The 26,436-nt window shown below is 37.2% G+C and overlaps 1 protein-coding gene across 10 annotated transcripts in view; it reads right to left on the bottom strand.

Moving 5' to 3' along the window:
* CEP170 (centrosomal protein 170) overlaps positions 1 to 26,436 on the bottom strand; it is a 125,331-nt gene that overhangs the window by 56,490 nt on the left and 42,405 nt on the right. For all 10 annotated transcript variants that reach the window (XM_053209291.1, XM_053209290.1, XM_053209289.1 and 7 more), the window contains exons 3-7: positions 20,379 to 20,468; positions 13,123 to 13,204; positions 3,403 to 3,458; positions 3,144 to 3,306; positions 1,890 to 2,024 (exon numbers count right to left, since the gene is read on the bottom strand). In XM_053209291.1, coding sequence (XP_053065266.1) covers positions 1,890 to 2,024; positions 3,144 to 3,306; positions 3,403 to 3,458; positions 13,123 to 13,204; positions 20,379 to 20,468 — 526 coding nt within the window. The remainder of the gene's footprint in view (positions 1 to 1,889; positions 2,025 to 3,143; positions 3,307 to 3,402; positions 3,459 to 13,122; positions 13,205 to 20,378; positions 20,469 to 26,436) is intronic.

Consider the following 26,436-nt stretch of genomic DNA (forward strand, 5'->3'; position numbering starts at 1 on the left):
ATATGCATTTGCTTCCAGGGTTAGGTCTGTAGGAGATTCTGGATACATGTGGACCCACTGAGAGGGACATAACAAATTACTAGGTCGCAGATACTCTGTTAGCTTTTCTGAAATGTTCCCTCCTCCTAACAATTACTAAGATTTTGCATTCCAATAATGGGTAACCAAGAAGCAAGTCACTTTTTGTATTTACAAGTTGCATGCTTAAAGCATAAATGAATCACTTATACTTCATAACTGGAAACATTTAATAACACTTTCAAAATGATCAAATTAAATAAGTACCCATCTTCAAACTGATTCTACAATCTCGGCTAGTATCATAAGTTATTTCAGGTCAGTAAACTGTTCCCCTCATCCTATATTGTAAAAACTGCCAATGATAAATCTGAAACAATAACATCCTTGCACTAACATAAGAAAGCAGATAAGATTCTCTCACAAGACACCTAATAGGCTAAATCTGGCTGGGTTCTTCAAGCAATTTAACACAAACATAAATCACTTAATTCCTTCTTACTCAAAAATAATCCCAAGATTATGAAACAGCTTTTGTCATCTGGCAAAAATGACACTCAGTGAGACATGCCACATAAGCTGATAATCATTTAAGAATTTAGTTTCACTCACACAGATGGCCATGAAGGGAGACACCCCCCTATGCGGCCCTATATGCCCACTGTGGACTGAAGGGCTGAGAAAGGGAGAAAAACCAGTTGCTGATGACACTGTAGAGATGCCTTAGCCAACCCTGAAGAGGTACGGTTATTTAAGCCAGGAAATTTCTTTCCTGTTCAGTCTCAGGTAGCATTTGTTATTTGCATCTGATGTAATGCTGAATGATACTCAGTATGAATACTAAGTATTTCTAAGCTTGGACATGAAGAAAACTGCTGGTGGAGAGAAACAAGGAAGCTACGATGGGAATTTATTTGCAAAGTTGACAACTTCCGTTTGGGGCACTTGTAAAATCAAGTTGATAAAGCCAGCTTTCTTAGACCTGTCCAAGGTCAAATTAGCACATATTTAAAGAACAGTGTTCTTAATTAATTAATTAATTAATTTATTATCTTGTACAATTAGGGTCGAAGGTAGAAAATTGAGAAGAGTTGTGCTGGGATCTATCTTTGACTCAGTCAGACTTGGTTTTCCAGACTGCTCCCTGGTACCGGTATTCAATTCCTACAGTTCTGGATCTTTATCTGACATTATCGTAGAAACTGCCCATTTCACCCTTTGGCGTTGATGTCTTTGCCAAGTCCTTACGTGACGAATGACACCTCCATTCATTTCCTGGAAATCTTGACCCTTGCTGGCTTAAGGGCACTTGGTTCATTACTAAATCCCTCCAGCAACACAAGAATATGTTCCTTGACTATTAAGGTGACCCAGAACTAATTTTTCATTCTGGCTGAACTTGGCTAGTCTTGCTACCATATCCCAACAAACAAAGCAAACTGAGGTTTTAAATAAGTTTTAATTTTATATCACATTTCTGAACATAACAGAAACTGTTCATTTAAAAACATGATTATATACCTGTGAATCTAAGGAAACACACAATTCGTTTGTGCCCACTATTTTGGTCTAATTGAAACATTTTAATAATTCTTTTTAAATACCTTAAATGCTCAATTACATTATTAATCTATTTTCCAAGTTTTAATCTCATAAATTGGAAAAACCTTTTAAATAAAATGATACTGGAATTAATACTTTATATGATCATAATAAACTTAAAATGACAACATCATTAAGACATTCATCAACATTTTTTATTAAATTAAGGAGTAGTAGATATCTTTTTTTCAGAGTTGCCAGATTTTTGTTTAATTACAAATTCTTCCCCAAATGTCCATTTAATGTCACAGTCTTGAGATTTTCCTTACCTGCTGTTCCGGTTTCATGACTTTTTTCTTCAGGTTTGCCATTTGACTTGAAAGCCCTTTGTTCATCCACCTCATCATCCCCCCACCATGATGGCTGCCCATATAATGGAGTACCACGGGGCATCGCAGAAATATCTGGAAAAGGTGAAAAAAAATCTGTCTAAAGCATATGAAACAGAAAAAAAAAAAATGGTTTTGCAGAATGCTAGAATTGCCTGGCTAATTTATTAAATGAAAACATATAGTCTAGATAGTTGAAGAGTACTCTAAGTTGAAAACCTTAGTTTTTGTGTCAGATCTTATTCAATGTTGGACATGACTAAATAAATGAAATTTTGTACTGGCTGATATCTAAGTAATGCACACTGCTGTAACCTAATAGCTTTTTGCTAAGGTGTACTCAGTATTTTGGTATACAGAAATGGCTCATTAAGTAAGTCGAGATAAAAAAGACAAAAGTAAGTTTTGGTATGAATGACCATGAAAAAGTTTTTTTAAGCCTAGGGGGACTGTATAGTAACTAAATTTAACCTAGATGTTAACATGACTAGATTTATATTTGAGCAAATTTGGTAATGCCTATTCTATTAATATAAAAAAAATGTTTTTGTATGAATAGGATTATTTATGTAGAGCAGTTCCTGGAACATCATATATACAATAATAATTATGATGACATAATATCATTGGATATTTCCTTTTATTTTTTTAGATTTTTCATTGTTATTTTTAAATTTTTTTTTTACCATTTATTTACTTTTGAGAGACAGAGAGAGACAGAACACGAGCAGGGGAGGGGCAGAGAGAGAGGGAGACACAAAATCCGAAGCAGGCTCCAAGCTCCGAGCTGTCAGCACAGAGCCTGACACAGGGCTTGAACTCACGAACCATGACATCATGACCTGAGCCAAAGCTGGACGCTCAACTAACTGAACCACCCAGGTGCCCCTGGATATTTCCTTTTAATTCACTTGTTATAATTCAAAAAAAGCAGACAAACATTAAATAAAAATATTGAAAACTATATTTATTTCTCTCAAATATTTAAATATATTAAACACACCTACATATAACTGTCATATATAATTATGTGTTATAAAATGCTTTCTAATGAAAGCGTTGGTTGTATTAAAACCGACTCTAAAACTGTCATTATTACAAATTTACATGGACATGGCCAACTCTTTTAGAACAAAGGATGCAATTTCTTCCTAACCACGTATAAATATGGTATTTCCAAACAGGTTAACTTACCCACGGCTTTTTCCTCAGACTTCAGTGCTTCTGTGGCTTTATGCTGCACCTCTGCTGATGTATCTGCTCCCTTTGAATCCAGGCTTTTGGCACACGCAGATTTTGATAACTCTGATTCTGAAGATTTTTGGGACAGCTGAAGCTGAATGGTAAACTTCTCATGCTATAAAACATTTTAAAATGAAAGTGAAACATCCAGGAGTGAAATCGACCCTAGCAAATGGTGGATTTACAAAGGAAATAAGTAAAAAATTTTTACCTTTAGTGCTTCTTCAGGGACCCTCATCTCTCCTCGAACTACAGTGAAAAGATTTGTATGTAAACAAGGCTAAGGAAGAATATATTTCAAAATTGTGATAATCAAGCTTAAAATAATCAAAGATAATTTAGGAATTGTCCTATTTTCAATAGGTAATTACAACAGAAGTATCATATTCCCCTTAAGGGTTAAATGTTAAAATATGCTCATAACTGTGAGGACTTTACTTTTTAAATACCAGAGAAAAATCTTGGGGCACCTGGGTGGCTCAGTTGGTTAAGCGTCTCACTTCAGCTAAGGTCATGATCTCACGGTGCGTGGGTTTGAGCCCCGCGTGGGGCTCTCTGCTGACAGCTTGGAGCCTGGAACCTGCTTTGGATTCTTTGTCTCCCTCTTTCTCTGCCCCTCCCCATTTGTGCTCTCCCTCTCTCTCTCTCTCTTTCAAAAATAAACAAACATTAAAAAAAATACATACTAGAGAAAAATCTTAAAATCTAGCAAATAATTCTAAACTTAATAACGGCCTTCAGGAAGTAAATAACTGGGTAATAAATCAGAGCACAAAGACATGTTCAGTTCTCACAAACAAACAATATGACTACAAAGAAGAAAAAGCACCTGGATCAAATTATATTAATACTTAATCACAAAAATGTAAAAGGAAGTATGTCATCAGTGATTATCCAACAGCAAATCCTGAAAGAATTCGATTACTCAGACTTCACAAGCATTGATAAAAATGAAGCTCACTCTGAAAGTGCAAAAGAAATTCTATAATTAGGGTCCTTACAACAACCACAATCACCCCTTTCCTCCAGACATTGCAATCAGGGTCGTATCACACTGACAAACAACTGATTCTATACAATTAGAACCAAATGCTAGAAATAATGGGTGCTTTCATTATTATGCCAAAAAGAACAATGCCTCTGTATATTAAAAAACATCTTTCACTAAACAGTAGAGGTCACATTTCCCACCATTACTTAACCCTGTACTAAAAGGACTTTTATAACCATGTACTAAATTCTATTATCCTTTACCAATTCATAGCACCCTATGACTTCAAGGCTAGAAAGCTGTAATGATCACAAATGATTGGGGTAAAAATAGTTCCCATGCATAAGGAGCAGTAAGCTTGCAAATGAGTTTTTAACTTCTATTTCTGTTCGTTAAAATGATAAAAATTCAGAATTTTTTGGAATTGTAAAGAGCTTTAGGGACTATCCTGTTTAATTCCTGTTTAATATCTCATCCTTCTCTTCTATACATAGGGAACTTGAGGAATGGAAGGGCAAAACCTAAGACGAGAATCTTGTCAGCTGAAACCCAGTCCAGGGTTCCTGTAGCTGTGAAATATTAGAATTTTCCTCTTTTGTTATATGTATATGCTGATACATATTTGCTGACATATATGAAAATAAGTATTTCATAATTAGTAATTTCATACTTAATGAAAAATAAAAGTCCAGTAACTTTGTTTTACACCCAAGAAATGCATGAACAGCTGGAGGAGATTCACAGCATTTGCATACTTCCAATGGAAAACACAGTGTCTCAAAAAAACAGAAAGCCATTTCCATTTTTTCAATGGGAAACACCAATGATTTTAGCCTGCTCTGGGGGTTTTCCGGTGCTCCATTCAAGTTTATTGCTGAGGGAGTTCCAGGCTGTCCCCTAAGGCTAGTGTGGGGTCTTCTGTTTACACTTAAGACTCCTTGAAGATCTGGGAAAACTTGAGAGAGCCCACACTTCTTGGGGTCAAACACTTTATCTTTCGAAAAGTTTCATGTGTGCGAAACCAAAGATTTCAAGGATCCTCTTGTTTGGGTCATGAGTTCACCTGAGAACACCGGGCTGGCTGGGAGATTCTGAGACTGCCCTAATTCCAGCTTAGCTACCTTCTTCCTAATGTAACTTCCTACTTGTTTAAAGTTTAAAATCCTACTTGTTAAAAATTGTATTTGTTAGGTTATTTCCCTGTTTCTTTACATCGGGCTGTGATTGCGATTTTACATCTTCCCTATGCTCAGTTTATTCAAGAAATGTTTATTGGGGCACCAGGGTGCCTCAGTAGGTTAAGTGCCTGACTTCGGCTCAGGTCATGATCTCCTGGGTTTGAGCTCAGCATCTGGCTCCACAATTACAGTGTGGAGCCTGCTTGGGATTCTCTCTTTCTTTCTCTCTCTCTCTCTCTCTCTGCCCCTCCCCCACTTGTGCTCCCTTCAGGGAGCTGTCTCTAAATAAATAAACTTAAAAAAAAAAATGTTTATCTACAAGTGGGGTCAAAGAAACTCATCTGCATACTAGTAACGTATTCAAAAACATCTTATCTAAATGTTATCTCTTATCTAGATGATCTTAGCTAGATAAAACATCTTATCTAAATGACAATTAAAGCTAACTAAAAGTAGGGCAACATTTTGAACAGTTTTAGTTACTCCTAGGGCCTTAAAACAACAGGTGTCAGTGTGAACATGCATCTCAAAAGTCATTTTAAAAATTAATTTAAGTTGCTTCACTCGGGAGATACCACACACTTACAGAAGAAATCAAATATTATATATGAGCTTTTGTTGCTTGGTACAAGGTTTCCAGTGTTAAGGTTTCAAAAGATGCTGTATTTTCAAACTGTTTAATGGGCATTAATACAATATTCTCTCAAAAACTGTATTACTAAAAAGAATGTGACTTTCATGCTGTTGAAGACGCTGGATGCCACAACAAATGAGAATACTTGAATTATTTTACACAATGAAAAATACATTCTTTTTCTAAAATTTATGTGTCTTACATGTGTGATTTAAAATACATATATAGTGAGACTACCCTTAAAAATTTTCCTTAAAGTTGGCCAAAAACTTGTCTGTTTGGATCTTCTCCTTAGAAATATGAGAAATTTAGGGGCACCTGGGAGGCTCAGTCGGTTAGGTGTTCGACTTTGGCTCAGGTCGTTATCTCACTGTTTGTGGGTTCTAGTCCCGTGTCGGGCTCTGGGCTGATAGCTCGGGGCCTGGAGCCTGATTCGGATTCTGTGTCTGCCTCTCTCTCCCTCCCTCTCAAAAATAAATAAACATTAAAAAAAACCAAAACATTGTTTTAAAGAAATATGGGAAATTTAGGGGTGCCTGCGTGGCTCAGTTGGTTAAGCATCCAACCCTTGATTTCAGCTCAGGTCATTACCTCCCTGTTTGTGAGTTCAGGCCCCCCATCAGACTCTGTGATGACAGTGTGGAGTCTGCTTGGTATTCTCTCTCTCCCTCTCTCTGCCCCTCCTCTGCTTGTGTTCTCTCTCTCCCTCTCAAAATAAATAAATAAACATTAAAAAAATATATACGGGAAATTTGTTTGACTACATTCATAATAAAATACACAATTACGCTAAAATAGATTGCACATTGTATTAACAAGGCAGGTCCTAGAAGATGGCAAAGTTAAAAAAAAAAAAAAAGTTCATAGAAAACCTTCCAAGGGTAAAATTTTATTTCTTTAAGCAAACTTTCTACTAGCTTAAGTTTGTCTTTATCTTCAGAAAGACGTATCGTTTTGTTCTGGAAGATCAATTCCTTTGTCCAGCTTTTAGAAAACCTTGTTCTAAAACAACTCCTTTAAACTTTTCTTCTATGACTTTATTCCATATCTAATACCTCATGTCAATTTCTTAAATTTAGCTCTCTCAAACTTTGGAAACATCCTCCATTTTTGAAATCTGGAAAGTGTGTTCATGCTTTGTTGTGGACATCAATCACATTAATCAGGAAGAACCCTAACTTCTCTAAATGAAGAGTCTTTGATTTTTAGTTATGTTTATCCCCTGCCTGATCATTTTAGCAGCCATGATCTGGACCCAAACACACAATGCCATAGGTAATGTTCCAATTATAGATAAATCATCATCTTAAAAGACACGACAATGATTTTTACCTTGTTTCTAATACAATTAATCCAATCGTTTTGTGGACATTATAGGAATAGACAACTACTTTGGGAAAAAGCAGCCCATTAAAAAAATTAAGGTACTGGGTTCTTTATAATAACCCTGAGATGACTGAGATGGTAAAGATTTTGAGATTTATGGTATTTAAGTAATGTTTAAATCATTTTCCACTAAACATGGAAACCATATCATATTCTGATATTCCTTCTAGTTCACCAGTGATTCCATCTTTTTTTTCTTTTTAATGTTTATTTTTGAGAGAGAGATAGAGTGCGATCAGACACAGAGAGAGGGAGACACAGATCTGAAGCAGGCTCCAGGCTCTGAGCTGTCAGCACAGAGCCCGACGCAGGGCTCGAACTCATGAACCATGAGATCACGACCTGAGCCAAAGTCGGATGCTTAACTGACAGCCACCTAGGCACCCCTGCATCTTAATCTTTTTTAAACTGGTTCCTTATCTCTCCCACCTCTTAATACTGGTATAGAATAGGTTTCAGTTCTTGGATCTCTTACCAATCTATATTCACTACTATATTAACTACTACTTTTCCAGACACATGAAAGCTGAAAGAATTCATCACCAGCAAAACCATACTGCAAGAAATGTTAAAGGAAGCCCTGAGCAGAAAGAAAATGATATCAGATGAGAAGAACAGATCTATAAAGAGGAGCGAAGAGCATGAGAAATGATAGTTACACTGGTTTAAGCTATAAGAGTACAATGGGCATAAAGATATAAGATATTTTTATTTCAATCTCATTAAAAGATAATTGACCTTCCACTTGTAATAATGTAGTATGGAGTTTGTAACATCTAAGAATAGAGTTTGACAATCATAGCACAAAGGTCAGTACAGAAGAAATGAAAGTATACTACTGTAAGGCTCTTATACTATATGTGAATTGGTATAATATTGCTTGAAGATACAACTTAAAGAAGTAACTACAAATCTTGAAGCAACCAATCAAATAAAAAAGTTATAGTTAATAAGCCAATAAAAGACATAAAATGGCATCATACAAAGTGTTCAAAAAATCCAAAGTAAATTAGAGGAAAAAGAAAACTGATGGCACAAATAGAACAAATATCAAGATGACAGAGGTAAACCTAATTACATCAATAATCACACTGAATGTGAACGACCTAAATCCCCAAATTAAGGCAGAAATGATCAGACTGAATAAAAAAAATACCAACTGTATGATGCCTACTTTAAATGTAAAGACACAAATAGGTTAAAAGCAAAAGAATATAAAAAAGAACAGAAAAGATGTTCCTTGCTAATGGCAATCCAAAGAAAGAAAGGAAAGAAAGAAGAAAGAGAAAGCTGGAACAACTAAATCAATGTCAAAACAAACTATATTTTAGAGCAAAGAACATTGTCTTGAATAGAGCAGGTCATTTTCTTTTATTTATTTTTTTTAAGTTCATTTATTTATTTTGAGGGAGAGTGAAAGTGTGAGCTGGGGAGGGGTAGAAAGAGAAGGAGCCAGAGAATCCCAAGCAGACTCCAAGCCCAGCACAAAGCCCTACTTGTGGCTTGATCTCATGACTGCGAGATCAAGACTTGAGCTGATATCAAGAGTTGAACACTCGGGGCGCCTGGGTGGCGCAGTCGGTTAAGCGTCCGACTTCAGCCAGGTCAAGATCTCGCGGTCCGGGAGTTCGAGCCCCGCGTCAGGCTCTGCGCTGATGGCTCGGAGCCTGGAGCCTGTTTCCGATTCTGTGTCTCCCTCTCTCTCTGCCCCTCCCCCGTTCATGCTCTGTCTCTCTCTGTCCCAAAAATAAATAAAAGTTGAAAAAAAAAAAAAAAAAGAGTTGAACACTCAACCCACTGAGCCACCTAGGTGCCCCCAGCAGGTCAATTTATAATAATTAATGGGATCAATTCATCAAGAAGACATTTTAATCCTAAATGTTTATGTACCTAATAACCAGGTTTTTAATTATATGAAGAAAAACTACTGCAAGGAGAAATAAGCAAATCCATAATTATAGCCTAAGATTTCAATATTGATCTCTCAATTAACAGAACAAGTAGACAATCATTCAGTAAAATACAGAAGGTGTGAACCAAATTGGCCTGACATTAATAGAACACTCCACCCAAACAACAGAAATGCACATTCTTTTCAAGTACATACGGAACACTTACCAGGAGAGATAAATTAGGTATATTCTGGGCCATAGGACAAGTCTCAATAAATTTAAAACGGTTTCAGACATACAAAGTATGTTCTCTCATCAGCATGGAATTAAATTAGAAATTAATAACAGAAAGTCTCTGGGAAAATCTCCAAATTACTTAGAAACTAACAAACTTATTCAAAATTATTTGAATAACCAGTCCTCAAAAATCAAGAGAAATCAGAAAGTATTTTGAACGGTAGAGCAGTACTTAGGAGAAAATTTATAGAACTAAAAGCCTATATTAAAAAAAAGGTCTCAAACGAATAACCTCAGTTTTTATCTAGGAAAAAGAAATTAATAAGATACAAATCAAAGAGAAAATAGAGGAAACTCAGTTAAACCAAAAGCTTGTTTTTCTCAGAAGATTCTTCCCATTTTCTCCATGAAATTCACTCTACCCACAGAATTCTGTCAGTTAATGGTGACTCTACTTTTCCAACCGCTGAGATCAAGTGCCAAATCTTGGACTTTCTTTCATTCTACGTCCAATCTAATCAAGAATAGTACTGGCTTCCTCTTCAAGATGCACCCATAATCTGATTCCTCACCACCTCCTCTTTCACCACCCTGCTGTAAACCTCTGACTCACTTGGGGCTACTACACAGCCTCCTAACTCACCTCCCTCTTTTCACCGCGGCCCACTTCCATCCTTAGTCTTCTTGAACAAGAATAGCCACAGGATGTTTCTAAGTAAGTCATTATCATGTCACTCTTCTGGTCAAACCCCTGTAAATGGCTCCCCATTTCACTTAGAAGTCAAAATCCTTGCAATGGTCTGTTAGGGCTGATGTGCACCCTGCTCCCATACCCCGTCTTCCTACTCTTTACTGGTCCCAACCACAATGACTTTTGAGGGCTGTTCTTCAAACATGCCAAACATGTTGCTGCTTCAAGTCCTTTGTATTTAACTCTTCTATCTTCCTGAAGAGCAATTTCCCCTGATATCCATATGGGCCAGCTTCTTTACTTTCTCCTTATCTTTGCTCCACTGTGGGCTCCATGAATATCTTTTTTTAAAATTACAACCTCTCACTCACCACCACGAGCTCTCTGGATCCCCCAGTTACACTTTTTCTCCATAGAACTTATCATCCTCTACTATTCTTTTTTTGTGTTCTGTCAGCTTCCTTCAACCCCATTAGAGTATAATCGCCAGGAGGACAGAGTGGTCTGTTTCTTTCACTTTCGTGTCCCCAGACCATGGGGACAAGGATCTCCCAGCACACAGGAGATACATTTAATAACTGTGAAGTGAATAACCTTAGGCTTGCATATCTGCTAAAGTTTGGCCACTTGGACACTTAAGAGCTCCTTTTTGATTACTGCAGGGATTATTATCCCTCATGAGTTTATAGTCATTTCTTAAACTTGGATATTTTTCCCACTACTGGCTTTTCCAAATCACTTAATTTCTTTAATTAGAAAAGCGCTTGTGGCAGATAAATTTTGTGTCTTCAGTTCTATCTCAATTCATGGTAAGATGTTCCTTCTATTTCTGTGACATTGTAATGAAGAGTTTTCCACTCCAAAGAAGAGGAGTTTGTAAACTGGCTAACTATTAAGCTTAATTTTAATAAAAATAAAGCACAATTATTTCAGCCAAATATAAAACAGGTAAATGTAACATATAAAATTTGTTTTAAAAATTTCATCCCATACAATAAAATTTCATCCTAATGTTCATTTATGTATAGTTTTCAAAAATCATAAGCAATAGGAGATGCTATTTTAAAATAAAATTTACTGAGCCTACTCTGAAGATTTGGATAACAGTTCTGGTTCAATACCGATTCACAACACGAAGAAAGTCCTTTGGAACCAACAAAACATTTGTCCCAGCAACTCCTATTGCTGACTATTATGAGCTGGTATATAAAAAAGGAAGTATTAGTTCACTACTAAGAAATCACTACACAAATTGTAAAAGCGGGAGTTATTTCTCAGCAGTTGTTTTCTTTCCTTTTTTTAATGTTTATTTGAGAGAGAGGGAGAGAGCAAGCGAGCGAGGGAGGGGCAAAGAGAGAAAAAACAGGCTCCAGGAGAATCTGAAATAGGATCCAGGCTCGGAGCTGTCAGCACAGAGCCTGACATGGGGCTCAAACTCACAAGCTGTGAGATCATGACCCGAGCTGAAGTCAGACGCTCAACCGACTGAGCCACCCAGGAGCCCCTCAACAGTTTTCTCTTGATTTAAAAGTCAAAGTAAACATTATAGAGTTTTATTGAAACTCAGATTTTCTATTTTCTCATGTTTTGAATCAGATTAAGGAGGTATTTAAATTCAAAATATATTTATTTGCATTTATTGTTTGATGAAACTTTTTATGCTGGTGGAAAATGGTCCATGGATCAAGGCTTTAATGTTAATTCTTAATCATTTTCTGTGATTCATATTCTTAAAAGGATTTAAACATACAACTCATAAATACTAAGATTCAATGGTTTCACTTTCCAATGTTCCTTTGCTGTACAAGTATAAAGTTCATATGATGTGCTAAAAACTATTTTTCATAAATTTTAAGTTAAATCTAAAAAAAAAAAAACAACTGGTTATGCTTTAAGAACAATTTTAAAGTGTTAGTACATTTATTTTATCTATGCATCAACTCCAGGTAGCTGAGACTACATTTGCTATAGTATAGTGATAAAAGTCCATCTGACTTGCCAATGTTTAATATATTCTTCAATATTAAAGTCCAGATAAATGTAGTAACTGAAAAATGAAAACTCAAGAAAAACATTCAGTATAAGGTGGAATATGTATAATTTAATTAAATAAAGTAAGTCCCCTTTATTTCAAAGCTTTTTGCCTTATATGAATAGAAATGCTTTATTCTTTTTCACTAGTGGTTCTTTACTATACCCTAGGGAGGACAAAGTCATGTCCCCACTCACTTCTTAGAATCCTATTTTGTTACTTACTTATTTACTTATTAAAAGATTTTATTTTTAAGTAATCTCTACAACCAATGTGGGGCTCAAGCTCTGAGATCAAGAGTCGCATGCTCTACTGAATGAGCCAGCCAGGCGCCCCTAGAATCCTATTTTTAACGAAAGAATTTTAAATACACACTAACTGTATAATGAACTGAGCCAGGGAGTATGGGTCTCAGAAGATATAGGATACTGAAAAATCTGAGTTAAATAAGTGATAGAGACAGAATTCTTAAAACAGAGTAAAAGTACGAATGGGAAAAAAAGGTAGGGATAAGTTCTTACACTCCTCCTGGGACACTGATCTGTGCCATGCTCATCCAAACAACAAAATCCCTGGGCTGGGCTAATATTAAACAGTCCTTTGTCCTCTCCTTGTTACATTCTCTGATACCCAAATTACACATGTAAATACCACTGCTGAAACTGTAGGGATGGGGGAAAAGCTGAGGCCATCAACTTTTCTAGGATTATTTTTAGGAATAGGCATAACAACCAGAAAATATATGTATTATTTTTAAACATGTATTTTAGTATGGGAGGGAAAAGAGACTTCTAGCATGCCTTTACTGAAAATTCTTAGATCAAGAAATGTTAATGTACATCAGAAAGTTTTATGAATAAATTCAATAAATGCACAAAATCATATAAGGATATCATATCCAAATCTCAGCTTATCTTCAAGTTTCAAGGTGATATAAGTCTGTTCTGGAATCCGTACATCATTCACAAAAGTCTACAAAGAGAGAAAAAGATCTTAGGTTATATATGAAGTATTGATTATTACATTTCAGACAAACAAACACTCAAACCTTATACTTAAAAATACATTAGCTCTGGTGGCTAACACAGCTTGTGTATTACAAAATGTGCCATGCATCTTATAGGCTGATAAATGATTTTCATACTAAGTCTTTTATTAATAATTGAACACACAAAGAACCAGGCTGTACCTCCTCTAAGTCCATCACGCTGCCAAGACAAATATAGGCATTTAAAAATGATGCTAAGAAAAGCTCCTAATGTGAAGCTGGCAAATTGTAAAATACTTAACTTTTGATATATCATCAGGATGCAGGGGACTCAATTTTAGCTTTTTTCGGACAATTCTAATTATCTGTGAGGTCTGATATTTCATTACTTTTTTAAAAAATTTATTTATTTTGAGAGAGAGCTCGAGCGAGTGGGGGAGGGGCAGAGAGAGAGAGAATCCCAATCAGTAGCTTGATGCAGGGCTCAAACTCAAAACAGTAGGATCATGACCTGAACCAAAACCAAGAGTCAGATGCTCAACTGACTGAGCCACCCAGGTGTCCCTATTCCATTTTTTAAAGTAAATTTTCTTTTTGTTCTTTAGAAGAATTCTAAGAATAAAAGTAATGAAATAACTGGGGCACCTGGTGGCTCAGTCAGTTGAGCGTCTGACTCCTGGTTTCAGCTCTGGTCGTGATGTCACGGTTTATGGGTTCAAGCCCCACATTGGTCTCTGGACCTGCTTGAGATTCTCTCTCCCTCTTTCTTCTCTAACCCTTACCCTGCTCACAAGCACATGCCCTCTCCTCTCTCTCTCTCTCTCTCTCAAAAAAAAAGAAATAAACTTAAAAAAAAAAAAGGGAATAAAACTGCTATTCTATTTCACAATTGCCATATGAGTCTTTTAGACCTTTTTATGACTCTAAGATACATTATGGGATCTTACTGATCTTATTTTTCCTTTTTTTTTTTTTTTGAAACACTGTGCTTTTTCACATCATTTTATCATTACTCATCAATTATTTCTAACTATGCTGAAAATGACCAACATAATAAGAAAACAGAAGAAAATGGAATTGCCCAGAACATTGCTATCCAACAGAAATATAGTGCAAGCCCCAAATGCAAGCCAAACATATACTATTAAATTTTCCAGTAGCTGCATTAAAAAAGTTAATATAAAAGGTGAGATTAATTTTAATGCTATATTTTAATCCAACCCATATATCCAAAATAGTACCATTTCAACAAATAATTAAATATTTTTCAATAAGAACTTGAACAATTCTGTATTTCACATTTTCACAGCATTCTTTCATCTCTTGATGTTTTCCAACACTTATTTGATTTAGTTTCTAAGTGGATAAATGCCCAAGGCAGGTATCTATCAGGTAACTAGAAGCAAAGATGATGTAAAAAGAAATAAATTAACCTTCTGTTAACAAATCTAAAACTGAGAAATGTTTTGCAATAATAGAAGAAAGCTATCATCTTAATAAAACTATAAGCTATCAAAGTCTTAAAAATAATGCATTTTGACAATACAATGCAAGAAGAACTAGAAATAATGATAAGCTAGAACCAGCTGGATATGTACTTGAAATTTGAAAAGCAACATTTACAAAACGGATATATATCCCAGGTCTCCCTTGACAACTGATGAACCATACCCATTTTGTGTATTATGTACCTTTCAAAACCAGAAAAATATGAAATAAAAATATGAGCTTGTCATGACTAATTTTTACTTAAAATTTCAAGTTGTTTTTCATTATCCTTTTATCCTTACTTCCACAAATTATTTGTAAAAAGACAAAGAGTCAACTAGACACAGATGGCAAATGGTGATGACTATTTTTCCTGGCACGTTGGAAGTTAAATTGGAATTTGCTAGATTCACAGAACACAGAACAATGTTATACTTAACTGCCCAGAATGCAGATATCATATAAATACCCAAGTTTTCTTCTGATAAGTTGAAACTTTAAAAATTACTTTTTTCCTAGTGAATTCCATTTTTTAAAATCTTCTATTTTATTGGATTTGAGATGGCCATAATACCTTATCTGGGAAAGCTCCCTCCATGGTGAGGAAGTTCAGAAGGGTCCTAAGTGACATACAGTAAAATATTACAGGAAATTATGTGATTACGGTCATATGCTCAAATTCCTATGCACGACTAGCACTTTGTAATAGGTCACAGAATACCAATTTATAAATCTATAGAAAAAATTAGAAGTTATAGTCTTAATTTCAAGCACAGATATATGAAGATAGTGGCATACTGCTAAAACTTGAGATCACACCTTAGTATGATGCATGAGTAATCCTAGAAAATAAGCTTCCAACATCCTTCACAGAAAGATTAAAATGTTAATATAAAGAAAATTTTGAATACAGGCATTTATAAGCTTTAATTTCATGTTCATTTCCAAAATGAACATTTTACAGTGTTTTAAAAGTTACACCCTGAGGCAGGCACCTGGGTGGCTCATTCAGTTAAGTGTCTGACTTTGGCTCAGGTCATGATCTCATGGTTCGTGAGTTCAAGTCCCACGTAGGGCTCTGTGCTGACAGCTCGGAGCCTGGAGCCTGCTTCAGATTCTGTGTCTCCCTCTCTCTCTGCCCCTCCCCCACTCACGTTCTCTCTGTCTCCCTCAAAAATGAACATTAAAAAAAAAAAGTTAAACCTTGAGTTTACCAAAATATTCTATGTAGAGTTACAAAACAGAAGAGCTTTTTCAAATGATGGAAAAGAAAAGAATAAAAGAAAGCATTAATTCACTGATGTTTAGTATGCAGAAGACAAGCAATTAGGTACTTGATGTACAAGGAATGCCACACTTCTAAGCCAGTTTTACTTAAAATTGTTTCAACTTAAACAACCATTTTACTCAAAAGACTTAACATGACCAATCAGATCCACGCAAAGCTTAAGACAGCTCAATTCTCTTAATTATTAAGCACCAACTGTGTGTTTAACATACGTACTAGGTAGGTACTTGCAGAACGAGAAACATACACTTTTAATATGCTGGCATTTATGACAGAAATATTCCCTAAGGTCTAAAAAGGCTTAGGAAATATGAGCCAAACGCAGAGTTTCAGCTTACAAAAATGCAAGTGAAAACATCTGAAGGGAAAAAGTCTCCTGAAGGTCTGAAATTACGCAAGGAGGAGAGAAAATTTCAAAGAGCAACAGGCAAAAAAAAAAAAAAAAAAAAAAAAAAATCATTTAAGTAAATCAATTATGGAGCATTTTAGTAAGTCAAACATGGGGAAAAATAGGGTTGATTCCTTACGTCAACACCATTTGATCACACTTGTGCCTTGTAGGAGGAACAGACAACAACAAGGAGGCACAGAGAATGAATTGACAAACATCTGAGTTCATAAGTGGAGTAAGAGCTGGGATTCACACTGAGGTCTCTGAACTACAAATCCCACATTCTCTCCAACTCAAGGAAGTATGGGTGCCTGAGCCAGGCCAGCTCTTCAAACTCCCTCTTCCAAACCACTAGCTCATAGAAGCAAACCAAACTAGAAAACATCTATTTATTTGACATACAACGAAATTGCATAACTGATTGCATAAAACCACATAACCACTGTGTATTGTATTAACGCTCTGGGAAATCTGAACAGAGTGAGCGGCCAGGGGCGTAACCACCCCAATCACACTGCCAGAGACAAAAGTCATCTCTTTTTTCCCTCTCCTCTGCATACTCTCTCCACTCTACGCCACTGTGGTCTGATGCTGGTAGAAACTCCAGTGCGAAAAGGGGATCCAGCAGAAGCTAGAACACAGGGAGTCGAGGGGGCAGCCTAGAACAAAAGCCAGAGGTAGAATGCCACGGGAGGCACATGGCAGAGGCCACAGTGGCTCTCAGAGGGGCAAGTGCCCCAGTGGGAGAGGGAGGCAGGAAGAAGTGAAGGCAAATAAGGGTTCTCACAGGAGAAGCTTCCAGGGGCTTGCGGGGAAACAGGCCACCATAACATCAGCAACAAAACCCGTTCCAGCTTCCTTAGGCAGAGCAATCTCATTTTGGTAGCAATAACATCAAGCATAAATCTAGGTCCCCTGGGAGTGTTCTTTTAGGGTAGGATGAAAGGGAGGAGTGAAAGTGGTCACAGTTAAGAGTTATTTATAAGTTGGGGTTAGTTGGTACGTGCTTTTAAAAAAAATAAGGCAGTGGATTCATTGGAAAGCATGTAGGCTCCAGGGTGCTGAACTCGTTTTAACTGCTTTGCTTGCCACACCACCACCGCCAGCACTTACTGAATGCTCACCACGTACTGTTCTAATCATTTACAATTATGAACTTATTTATAGCTTTGGTACAACCTGAGAGAAACGCCATTTTGGTACGAACATTAAAAAAGTTGAGGAACAGAAAAATGAAGTAACCCGTCTACAGTTACGTCACTGGTAAGAATTCAAGTGGGGCTCATAACCACTGCATCGTGTCCCCTGACTTCTAAAATTACTGCTGTTAACCTCATGCTCAAATTTCTAGAGTTATATGAATATGAAGAGCAAACGGTCTCCTTATGGATTAAGCGCATGGCAGCTGGTGGTTCACAACTCTGTTCTGGTGTATTCTCTAGGCTGCCATCTAGGTCAGAGCACAGTTATCGCTTGTGTGACGGATGCTCCCAAGTTCCATAACAGGCACAAACTCACACGTACTGTCATCAGGCTGCATCCCCACGCCAGTACTACTGAGCAGGAATTTCCATTTCATTATCTGAAAGCTAAAACAAGGGAACTGAACTTGTCAGTCCTCACACTCACAAATATGAAGATGTATGAGGAAACCAATTTCAGAAAGTGATTGTCCCTGTGTTTAGGACTGGTAAATTACAGACTGACATTCAAATCTAGGTACTGATTTCAAGTTCAAAATGCAAATGTTGCCCCCTATGAGTTATTATCTTCCACAGAATTACTGAGTATAATCGAATTATGAAGAAAGGTCAACCTAGAGAAACTTAGAAGTACTTCACCTGACTTCTTTTTATAATGAAAAACAAGTAATTTTTATATTTGATCACAGTCTTTTAAAAGAATAAAACACTGTGATGTAATTCTCACTTATTATTTTCCAAGGTAATAATGTAAAGACATCTATGCACAGCACTGTGGTAAAGATCAATCTTTCTGGCTTAAAACCAGAACATAACATTGTTAAAATAGTCCCCATACAGAAGTTAAAATTTTTCTCCATAAATTCCTTAATAAAGAAAATAAATTCAATTTCATCAAAAAAAGACTGACTGTATTCGTGCACTGTGCAGACTCCTGAGCAAACGTTCATGACTGTTCAGGAGCTCATGACTCAACACCGTGACAGAGAAGTAAAAGAAGATGTAATACAAAGCAGAGAAAGCACCCCAAATCAAGATTAAAACAAAGGCTTACAGATGTGGAGAAGGACGAAGGAAGTTCTGCAACTAGGAGCTGGGAATCACAGTAGCTTACTTGCCTGTCTCACGTTAGAACGGTTTCTACCTAGTCTGCTCTGTTTCTGCTTTATCTGCTCCACGTGTTATTAATGACGTCAGCAAGTTAATATTCCTAAATACCTTTCCTTTGTTCCTTCCCTTCAGGAAGAAGTGGAATCTGGGCTTGACTCATAAATTTAGAAGTACAACTTTTCTAAATGACAAGGCAGATGGGAGAACTACTAGGTTGAAGAAAATCTAACAAAGTATTCGGAGGAGGAGACCGGACAGCAGCAGAACTACTATTCGGGAGGCAGGACAAGGGAAAGCCCAAGGGAGCAGGAATCTGGAAAAGTGTCAAATGTGAGGGATTTTGGTTCAACCCTGAATTGAGACTTAATTCTGTGTGCCATGAGAAACAAATAAAGGCTAGAATAAAACTAATAGAAAAACGAAGTATCTCAAAGATTAAACATCAGTCCTTCAGTACCAGGGCAACTTAGAACAAGAAAACAATGTTTCACTATAATTGTTCAATTTCTGCATAAAGTTTATTTTTTTTCAATATATGAAGTTTACTGTCAAACTGGTTTCCATACAACACCCAGTGCTCATCCCAAAATCTGCATAAAGTTTAATGTATATTTCAAAAAGCAGTGGCAGTTGGAAGCAGTGGGGATACATTTAGTTTCTGTTAAATTCATTTTAGTAATTTCAACAGCACAGATGTAGACAAATACTGCATCAGCTTATATTACCAAGGCTATTAGAAAATTAAAAAATAAGAAATTATTCAATACTTCAGCATTCTCTTAATCTGTGGCTAGTTATGTTCCAACAATGTGGAAAGACCAAATGAAGAATTAGGAAAAAAAACTCACTGCAGTAACACAAAAATATCTTCAAAGCAGGAATACAGAATAGCAATAATGAATACTGGTGTTTAGATCACAAAGTCACATGTTTAAGGTTAATGGATGTGTTTCCTGTCTTTTTTACTCTAGCACAGAAAGTTCTCCAGCAGCTGGCATCAAACTATGTTTTCACCTTTATCTTCTAAGTTAACCTATACTTCTTGGGCTCCCAAGAGTCCTTTTTTTCATACTTACTGCCATGGCTTTCCACTATTCTCCCACATATAAATTCAAACCATCCGGTGAGGTCAAATTTCATTTCATCTCCTTAAAGAAGTCTTTTTTAACCATTATGGAAAATAAGAACCAGCAACCGTCTGCATTCCTGTATTTACTGCCTATACAGTTTCTTGGGAACATGGGCTCATTCCATATTCTACTGTATGGTCCCCAAAGTGCCACGTACCTAATAAGCCTTTAGAAGTAAAATGCAAACCCAGGTGCCTGGGTGGCTCAGTTGGTTAAGTGTCCAACTTCGTGTGGCTCAGGTCATGATCTCGCAGTTTGTGGGTTCAAGCCCTGTGTTAGGCTCTGTGCTGACAGCTCAGAGCCTGGAGCTTGCTTTGGATTCTGTGTCTCCCTCTCTCTCTCTCTGCTCCTCCCCAACTTGTGCATGCACGCAAAAAAAAAAAAAAACAAAAAAAAAAAAAACAACCAAAAAAAAAAACCCCCAGAAAGAAAGTAAAATGCAAACTAAAGAGAAGGAAATATAACACAAATAGCAACTGTAACCTGATCTGTTTACTTACAATATTAAAAAAATATTCAAATAAGGCAAAAGAGAAAATCTTCACTTACCCCATTTAGGCTGCCCAAATCTTTCACCAAATGTTCATCTGTAGAAGTGTCATAATTGATTACAGCATGTTGCTTATCCACACTACGGGACTGAAAGGAAGTTTTCTGAGTTAGTAAATACAAGAAAATACTAGAATAACAAACACAAAGTTTTTTGGCTAGATACTTCATATTAATAGGATAACAGATAAGTATCAGGAAATATCAAAGTAAAAGTGGATTAAATGAGATTTAAACTGTGTTACTACTATATAACACAAATTTGGCATCACTCCCCAAAGAAGAAAGCTGCCAAAATTTGAAGATGTTCTTCAGATGTCCATGCACGTGTGCTCACGCTCCAGAGCTTAGCGAGTTGTCTGTAGATAGAAGCACCTGAAAGATGAACTGTATAAAGGCCTGTGGAAACTTTTATTGAAAGAAATATCAATCCAGTCACAGGAAGAAACACTCTGAGAACCACAATGAATCTGAACTCAGTAACACTGAGGGCTACTCTGTGAACCTTGGTATACAAAAAGCAAAAGAAGTATCCCACATGGGAAGAGACAGGACTTCCAGTTCCCAGTCCAACATGTCAAGAGCCTGGAGTCATCAGTCCCTCCTTACAAGAGAAAAGATGCACAAACTGAAAATCAAATAGTCTTTATTTTATCAGAGAATTGAGGTCATATGGCCAACTGCCACCCTGACAACTAGGGAGAGAGGTGAAATCAGAGAATCACAGCTTCCTGAACACAGAAACCATGGCTGTAGCCAGCAGGGCAAGAAAACTTAAGGGTAAGATGTGTAATTGCTAGAGATGTGAATGCGAACTAGCTTGCAGACAAAAGCTCCCAGGGACACAGCAATGGGGGCCATCACTGCCATGGGTTCATGAGCTTTACCCTGGGAGCCCCACAAGGGTGTCAGGGTGAAGACTGGAGAAACTCTTCTTGTGTTCCCCTCAGTATGAGAGTGAAATACACCCAGAGCATTCTGTCACCAAGCGCCTGTCCTCCAGGAAGACTACTTTACCAGTGCTCAACCAACGTGGCTTTTACCAGCACCTAACTGACATGGAAGAACAGGAATCCCGAACTCCAGTCTCCTCTAGCCTTTCTGTCTCACCTCAGGAAGTGGTGAGATGCACTTGTGGAGGTCATGACCTCACTGAAAGACTGAGAACTAATCATAGCATTATGGAATGCTTCCTTTCCCTCCAAATGCTACCATCACATCCACAGGGGTTTACACATGCACACCGTAAGAGATTACAATGGAAAAAATGGCTAAGTTCAGATTATTGAACAAAAAGGGTCTCTAAGGACACTCAAAAAACCACAGGAGAGACAGAAACAAGGACACCAGAGGAAACGTTAACTTCTGATACTTTCAGCTACAGCCAATAGCAACCACGGCCTAACTCCCAGCCACACCCACAAAATGAGGAGAGGGTCAGCAGCTAATAAAAAACAATACAGATGTAAACCCTAGTTGAAATTGTCCTATCCAAAAAAGTATCACCAAAATTAAAAGTCCTTGCCTCAATTAGCTTAAATCCCATACTGAAAAAGTTTTGGTTTTCCTTCTAAGTACGTTAGAAAGAAACAGTATGTGACCTAAAATAATCTTCCAACAAAACCTAAACATTCATCACACGTACATTTTCATTCTTAAAAGTTTTAAAAGTTGGGTTTTGGTTTGGTTTTCTCTGAAACCTCAGTTTCTCTAGGACAAACTGCAAACCCCAGACTCAAGAGCGACTTTGGGCAGAGCAGTATTAATGCCACTTCTCTACAACTTACCTGAAAGCCAATTATTGTGTCAACTTATAACTGTAACCAATACAAAACATCTGCATTAATCTAAAAGTTACTTAAACTTTTAGTTTTTACTGTTGTGTTTTAAATCGTTGCTCTGTTTAATGAAGTCCTAAATTCAGCTATTAGGGTGAAAAAAGAAATGTGGCACCATTAGGAAAATAATTCCTCCATATTGCGGATTTACCAAGTTGAATTAGTCTAACGATAAAAATCACATGCTGTAAGGCAACTGAGATTTCAGGTATATGTAGGCTCTTAATAAATATGAATGAAACATCCATCATAAATAATCTCTGTGAGGAAGAAAATAGTAGGAGCTCAAGTCTTAGCACGGTGTACTGAAATTCATGGGGGGAAATTTATATGAGAGCAGAGAAAAGAAAAATCATACAGGGAAGGGAAGTTACGGTTAGATATGGAAAACAAGCCAAATGGCTGCGCATGGAGCCAGGGAGTCATCACAGCTTTGGAGGGAAGTGGTCAACACGGACCAGAGAGAAGGAGAACAAAATGGTTCAAGGAGGAGATAATTAGGAGAGGCCACTTGACTAAGTCAACAACTTGCCAGAAACCTGGAAATCTTGAATCTGGTACACATCTTGCCCTCAAAATGTTTATGGGGGTTGGTAAGTACAAGAATGCCTCCTACACAACATAGAGCCAACTTAAGACATAAGAAAACAACAGAGTGCACTGAATTGAGACACCATTCCAACTTTGGAGTTGGGGGGTGAAGGAGTGAGGATGTTATGTGGGATCAGAAAAAGCAACTTAGTAAATAGGGTAGTAACTTTTTGAGAAGATTGGTCTTACAAACTTAAGGCTAGAGTTATCATAAAACAGAACAAGTCATTCCCATTTGCGTAACTCTTTAAAAAGTAACAGCCAAGGAAAGAAAGCAAAACAAAACATTCCTGTTTTTGGTTACCCACTGTCTTCAAGGTGCCAGTGTGTTTCAGTACCCATCAAAGAAATTCAGCAAAAAGCCAAGATTATAGAGAATACATCTAAGTGAGTGGTCAAGAAAAACTGAAGGAATAAGAAAGGTTTGCTTTTTACATCTAACCACTTAAGTATTAATTAACCCATTTTCATTTCCAGATAATCATATTCTCATTTTCTCTAGATTAAACTAGCCAGGAGAAGGTGTGTTACAACTTAATTTTCACAACCCATTTGGCTATCGCAATGAAAATCCAATAGTATCTCAGAAGCATATAATTTAAATCCTAACAAAGACTGTAACTTCATCGAGTTTCTGATTCTAACGGGAAAGTCTTAGCTGATCAGGCATAAACTGCAAAGATTGTCAATTTTTACCAGTTCTGTTATTCTTGTCACTTTAAGCCTCCAATAAGAATGCAAGCCTCCTTATCACAAGCAAACAAATTTTTTCTGCAGCTTTGTAGGGGAACCGATATTAATTACACTTACTACGGTGATCGCTTCTCACTATATACATATGATTATTGCAGTTCACTTGAAACTAATAATATTGTAACTCAATTACGAAAAAAAACAAAAATCAAGACCTTCTAGTCACTATCTCCTTATAGGTAATATCCAGAAGAGTGTGCCTCCTTCCTCTTGATTTTCACTGTCTAGAAAGACTCTCTTCCCAAGGCTTTGCATTGCTGCTGAGAATCCGCCTTACCGGAAACTCTTCATTCTCAAGCTCTCACAGATATTTACCTCCTACTTCCTTCAACTGAAATCTGGTTTTCCCCCTGAGAACACTATTTCTACAGCATTCCTTTAAAGTGGATGCTGTCCTCCCAAATCCACCATTCTGCTGAATTCAGAGACACAGAATGAATTCACACAGTTTACACTGTGACTTTTGGCCATTACTTTCCCCTTGAAGGGGAAAAGCCCTTTCCTTTTTTGAAGTTCCTGTTATGCACCTATAAATATAAATACAAGTATATATACATACTATATATTTCCATACACACACACACACACACACACACACACACACACACACACCCTTCCTAGGTTGCTGCAATCATCTGTGGTCACTCTTTGTTTTGAGTAAACTGTACCCCCAAAGTGGGGCTTGAACTCTATGACCCCAAGGTCAAGAGTCACATGCAGCCCTCATTCTCACTTTCTGACTGAAGTTTGGGAGTTATGGTTCAGTCTTTCTTTTTGTACAAACTCCTACTTCATCGTGATTGATTTTCAACATCTATGTAGACAACCCATATAAAAATCTGGCCTTCTTGGGGCGCCTGGGTGGCGCAGTCGGTTAAGCGTCCGACTTCAGCCAGGTCACGATCTCGCGGTCCGGGAGTTCGAGCCCCGCGTCAGGCTCTGGGCTGATGGCTCGGAGCCTGGAGCCTGTTTCCGATTCTGTGTCTCCCTCTCTCTCTGCCCCTCCCCCGTTCATGCTCTGTCTCTCTCTGTCCCAAAAATAAATAAAAAACGTTGGGAAAAAAAAAAAATCTGGCCTTCTTGACTTCCACAACCAAACTCCATACCCTATCCTGGCATACTGCTCCCATTGCTTAGACCTTCTACAAAACTGATTCTACCTCTGGAATCTAAACTGCAGTATTTTTCTCTAGGACTACATTCCTCTATTCTTCCAGTTCCCTCACTTATTTACAATAATTGACGAGTATGCTACCTCAGTTCTCTGACTGCAGCAGGACATCTAATACTCCGACCCTTCCTTTTCTCCCACGCAACCATCCGTCACCCCGACTTTACCTCCTTCTCTGTAATCCAGCTCCCCCTGGCTTCTGCTACCTCTTCATGCTCAAAACTCTACTAAACCTCTACCTTCTGCCCAGACTACTCCGGCTCTGCTTCACATATTTATTTCCTGCTTTCTACTGAATATCTCAATCTGGATGTCCCTTCAGAACCTCAAACTTGTGATCTTATTCCCCAAAAGTGCATCTTCTGTACCTCTATTATATTCATTTCTATGCCAAAAACAATAGATCTGAAACTCTTTTTCTCCCCGTCCCTCATTATATAACTAGGAAGTACATCCTAACTTCCCGCTAGCACTCTGTTGCCCTTTCATTTCAAAGAATTCTCTCTTCTCTTGAACTTTGCCTCACTTTCTAGATTATTGTCACCTCCTAAGTGCTTCCACCGATTCCAAGCTCCAATTCCTTAGCAGTAATCAATGTAGAGTGATAGTTTAAAGAGCAGGTGCTGGAGTCCAAAAGAACAGGTCACGACATCTGGCAGCTGTGTGACCTTGGTAAAATGACTAATCTTTGTTGAGTCATCTATAAAGAAGATAGACTAATCTCACAGGTTTGTTTGTAAGGTTTCAAAGACATAACAGGGAGACATTTAAAAAGGCAGTATTTCCCTGTGCAAAACCTCCTAAGTGTACTTGCTGGTTAAGGTGAAACATATAAGCTTTAATTCAGCACATGCCCTCCAAGGTCTGGTCTCTTTCAACTTCCAAATGTTTGCCTTCATATTCTATACGTAAATTATAAGGAACTATTTTAATTACCTAAACAGACACTGAACGTCATGCTGTCTTTAATACCATGGACTCCATCATACTCTAAACCTTCCAGAAACCATTTATTCATCTTTTAAGATTCAGCTCAAGCCATTTCCTCCATGAGTTCTTTCCACACTTCTCATCTTATGTCCTTGCTGGTAGGGACTGATTAATCTGTCTTTTGTGCATCCCACATCAACATTCTATGTCGTAACGTCTATATTTGTTTACATGCACATCTCCTTCTACTAGACAATAAGCCCTCAAGGACAGGGAGACCCTGCCTGGGATCTGCATTGATCCCTTGGAAGCCAGCATAGGGCCTAGTGCATTGTAGGTGCTCAGGAAAGGTTTATTAGAAAGAAAATACATGCTGTTTAGCCAATCTCACTTCATAAAGAATGAAGGTAGAAAAATTTTCTTAGAGATTAAAATATCAAAAGTACTGAACTTACAAAGATCAGACCAAATTTTAAGAAACCTACAATCTGGGTAGCTTTAAAAAACAGAACCAAAGCAGTCACAACAAAATTCTGGCCCCCAGACAAGATAATTATAAAACCAGGAAATTTTGGAAAGTAAGAGTATAAAAATGAAGTAATAATATGGTTTCATTTGTTTAAGAAATATTTCCTTTTCTGCAAAAACAAAACAAAAAAAAACAAACAACAAAAAGCCTGTTATCAAATCAACTAAAAACACAAAAACACAATTCCAGGCCAGGCACAATGAAAAGCAAATCTCTACCTAAAAGCTAACATGAAGTGGCACCAAT

This window comes from Acinonyx jubatus, chromosome E4 (genome assembly GCF_027475565.1).
Source record: "Acinonyx jubatus isolate Ajub_Pintada_27869175 chromosome E4, VMU_Ajub_asm_v1.0, whole genome shotgun sequence".
Classification (NCBI taxonomy): Eukaryota; Metazoa; Chordata; class Mammalia; order Carnivora; family Felidae; genus Acinonyx; species Acinonyx jubatus.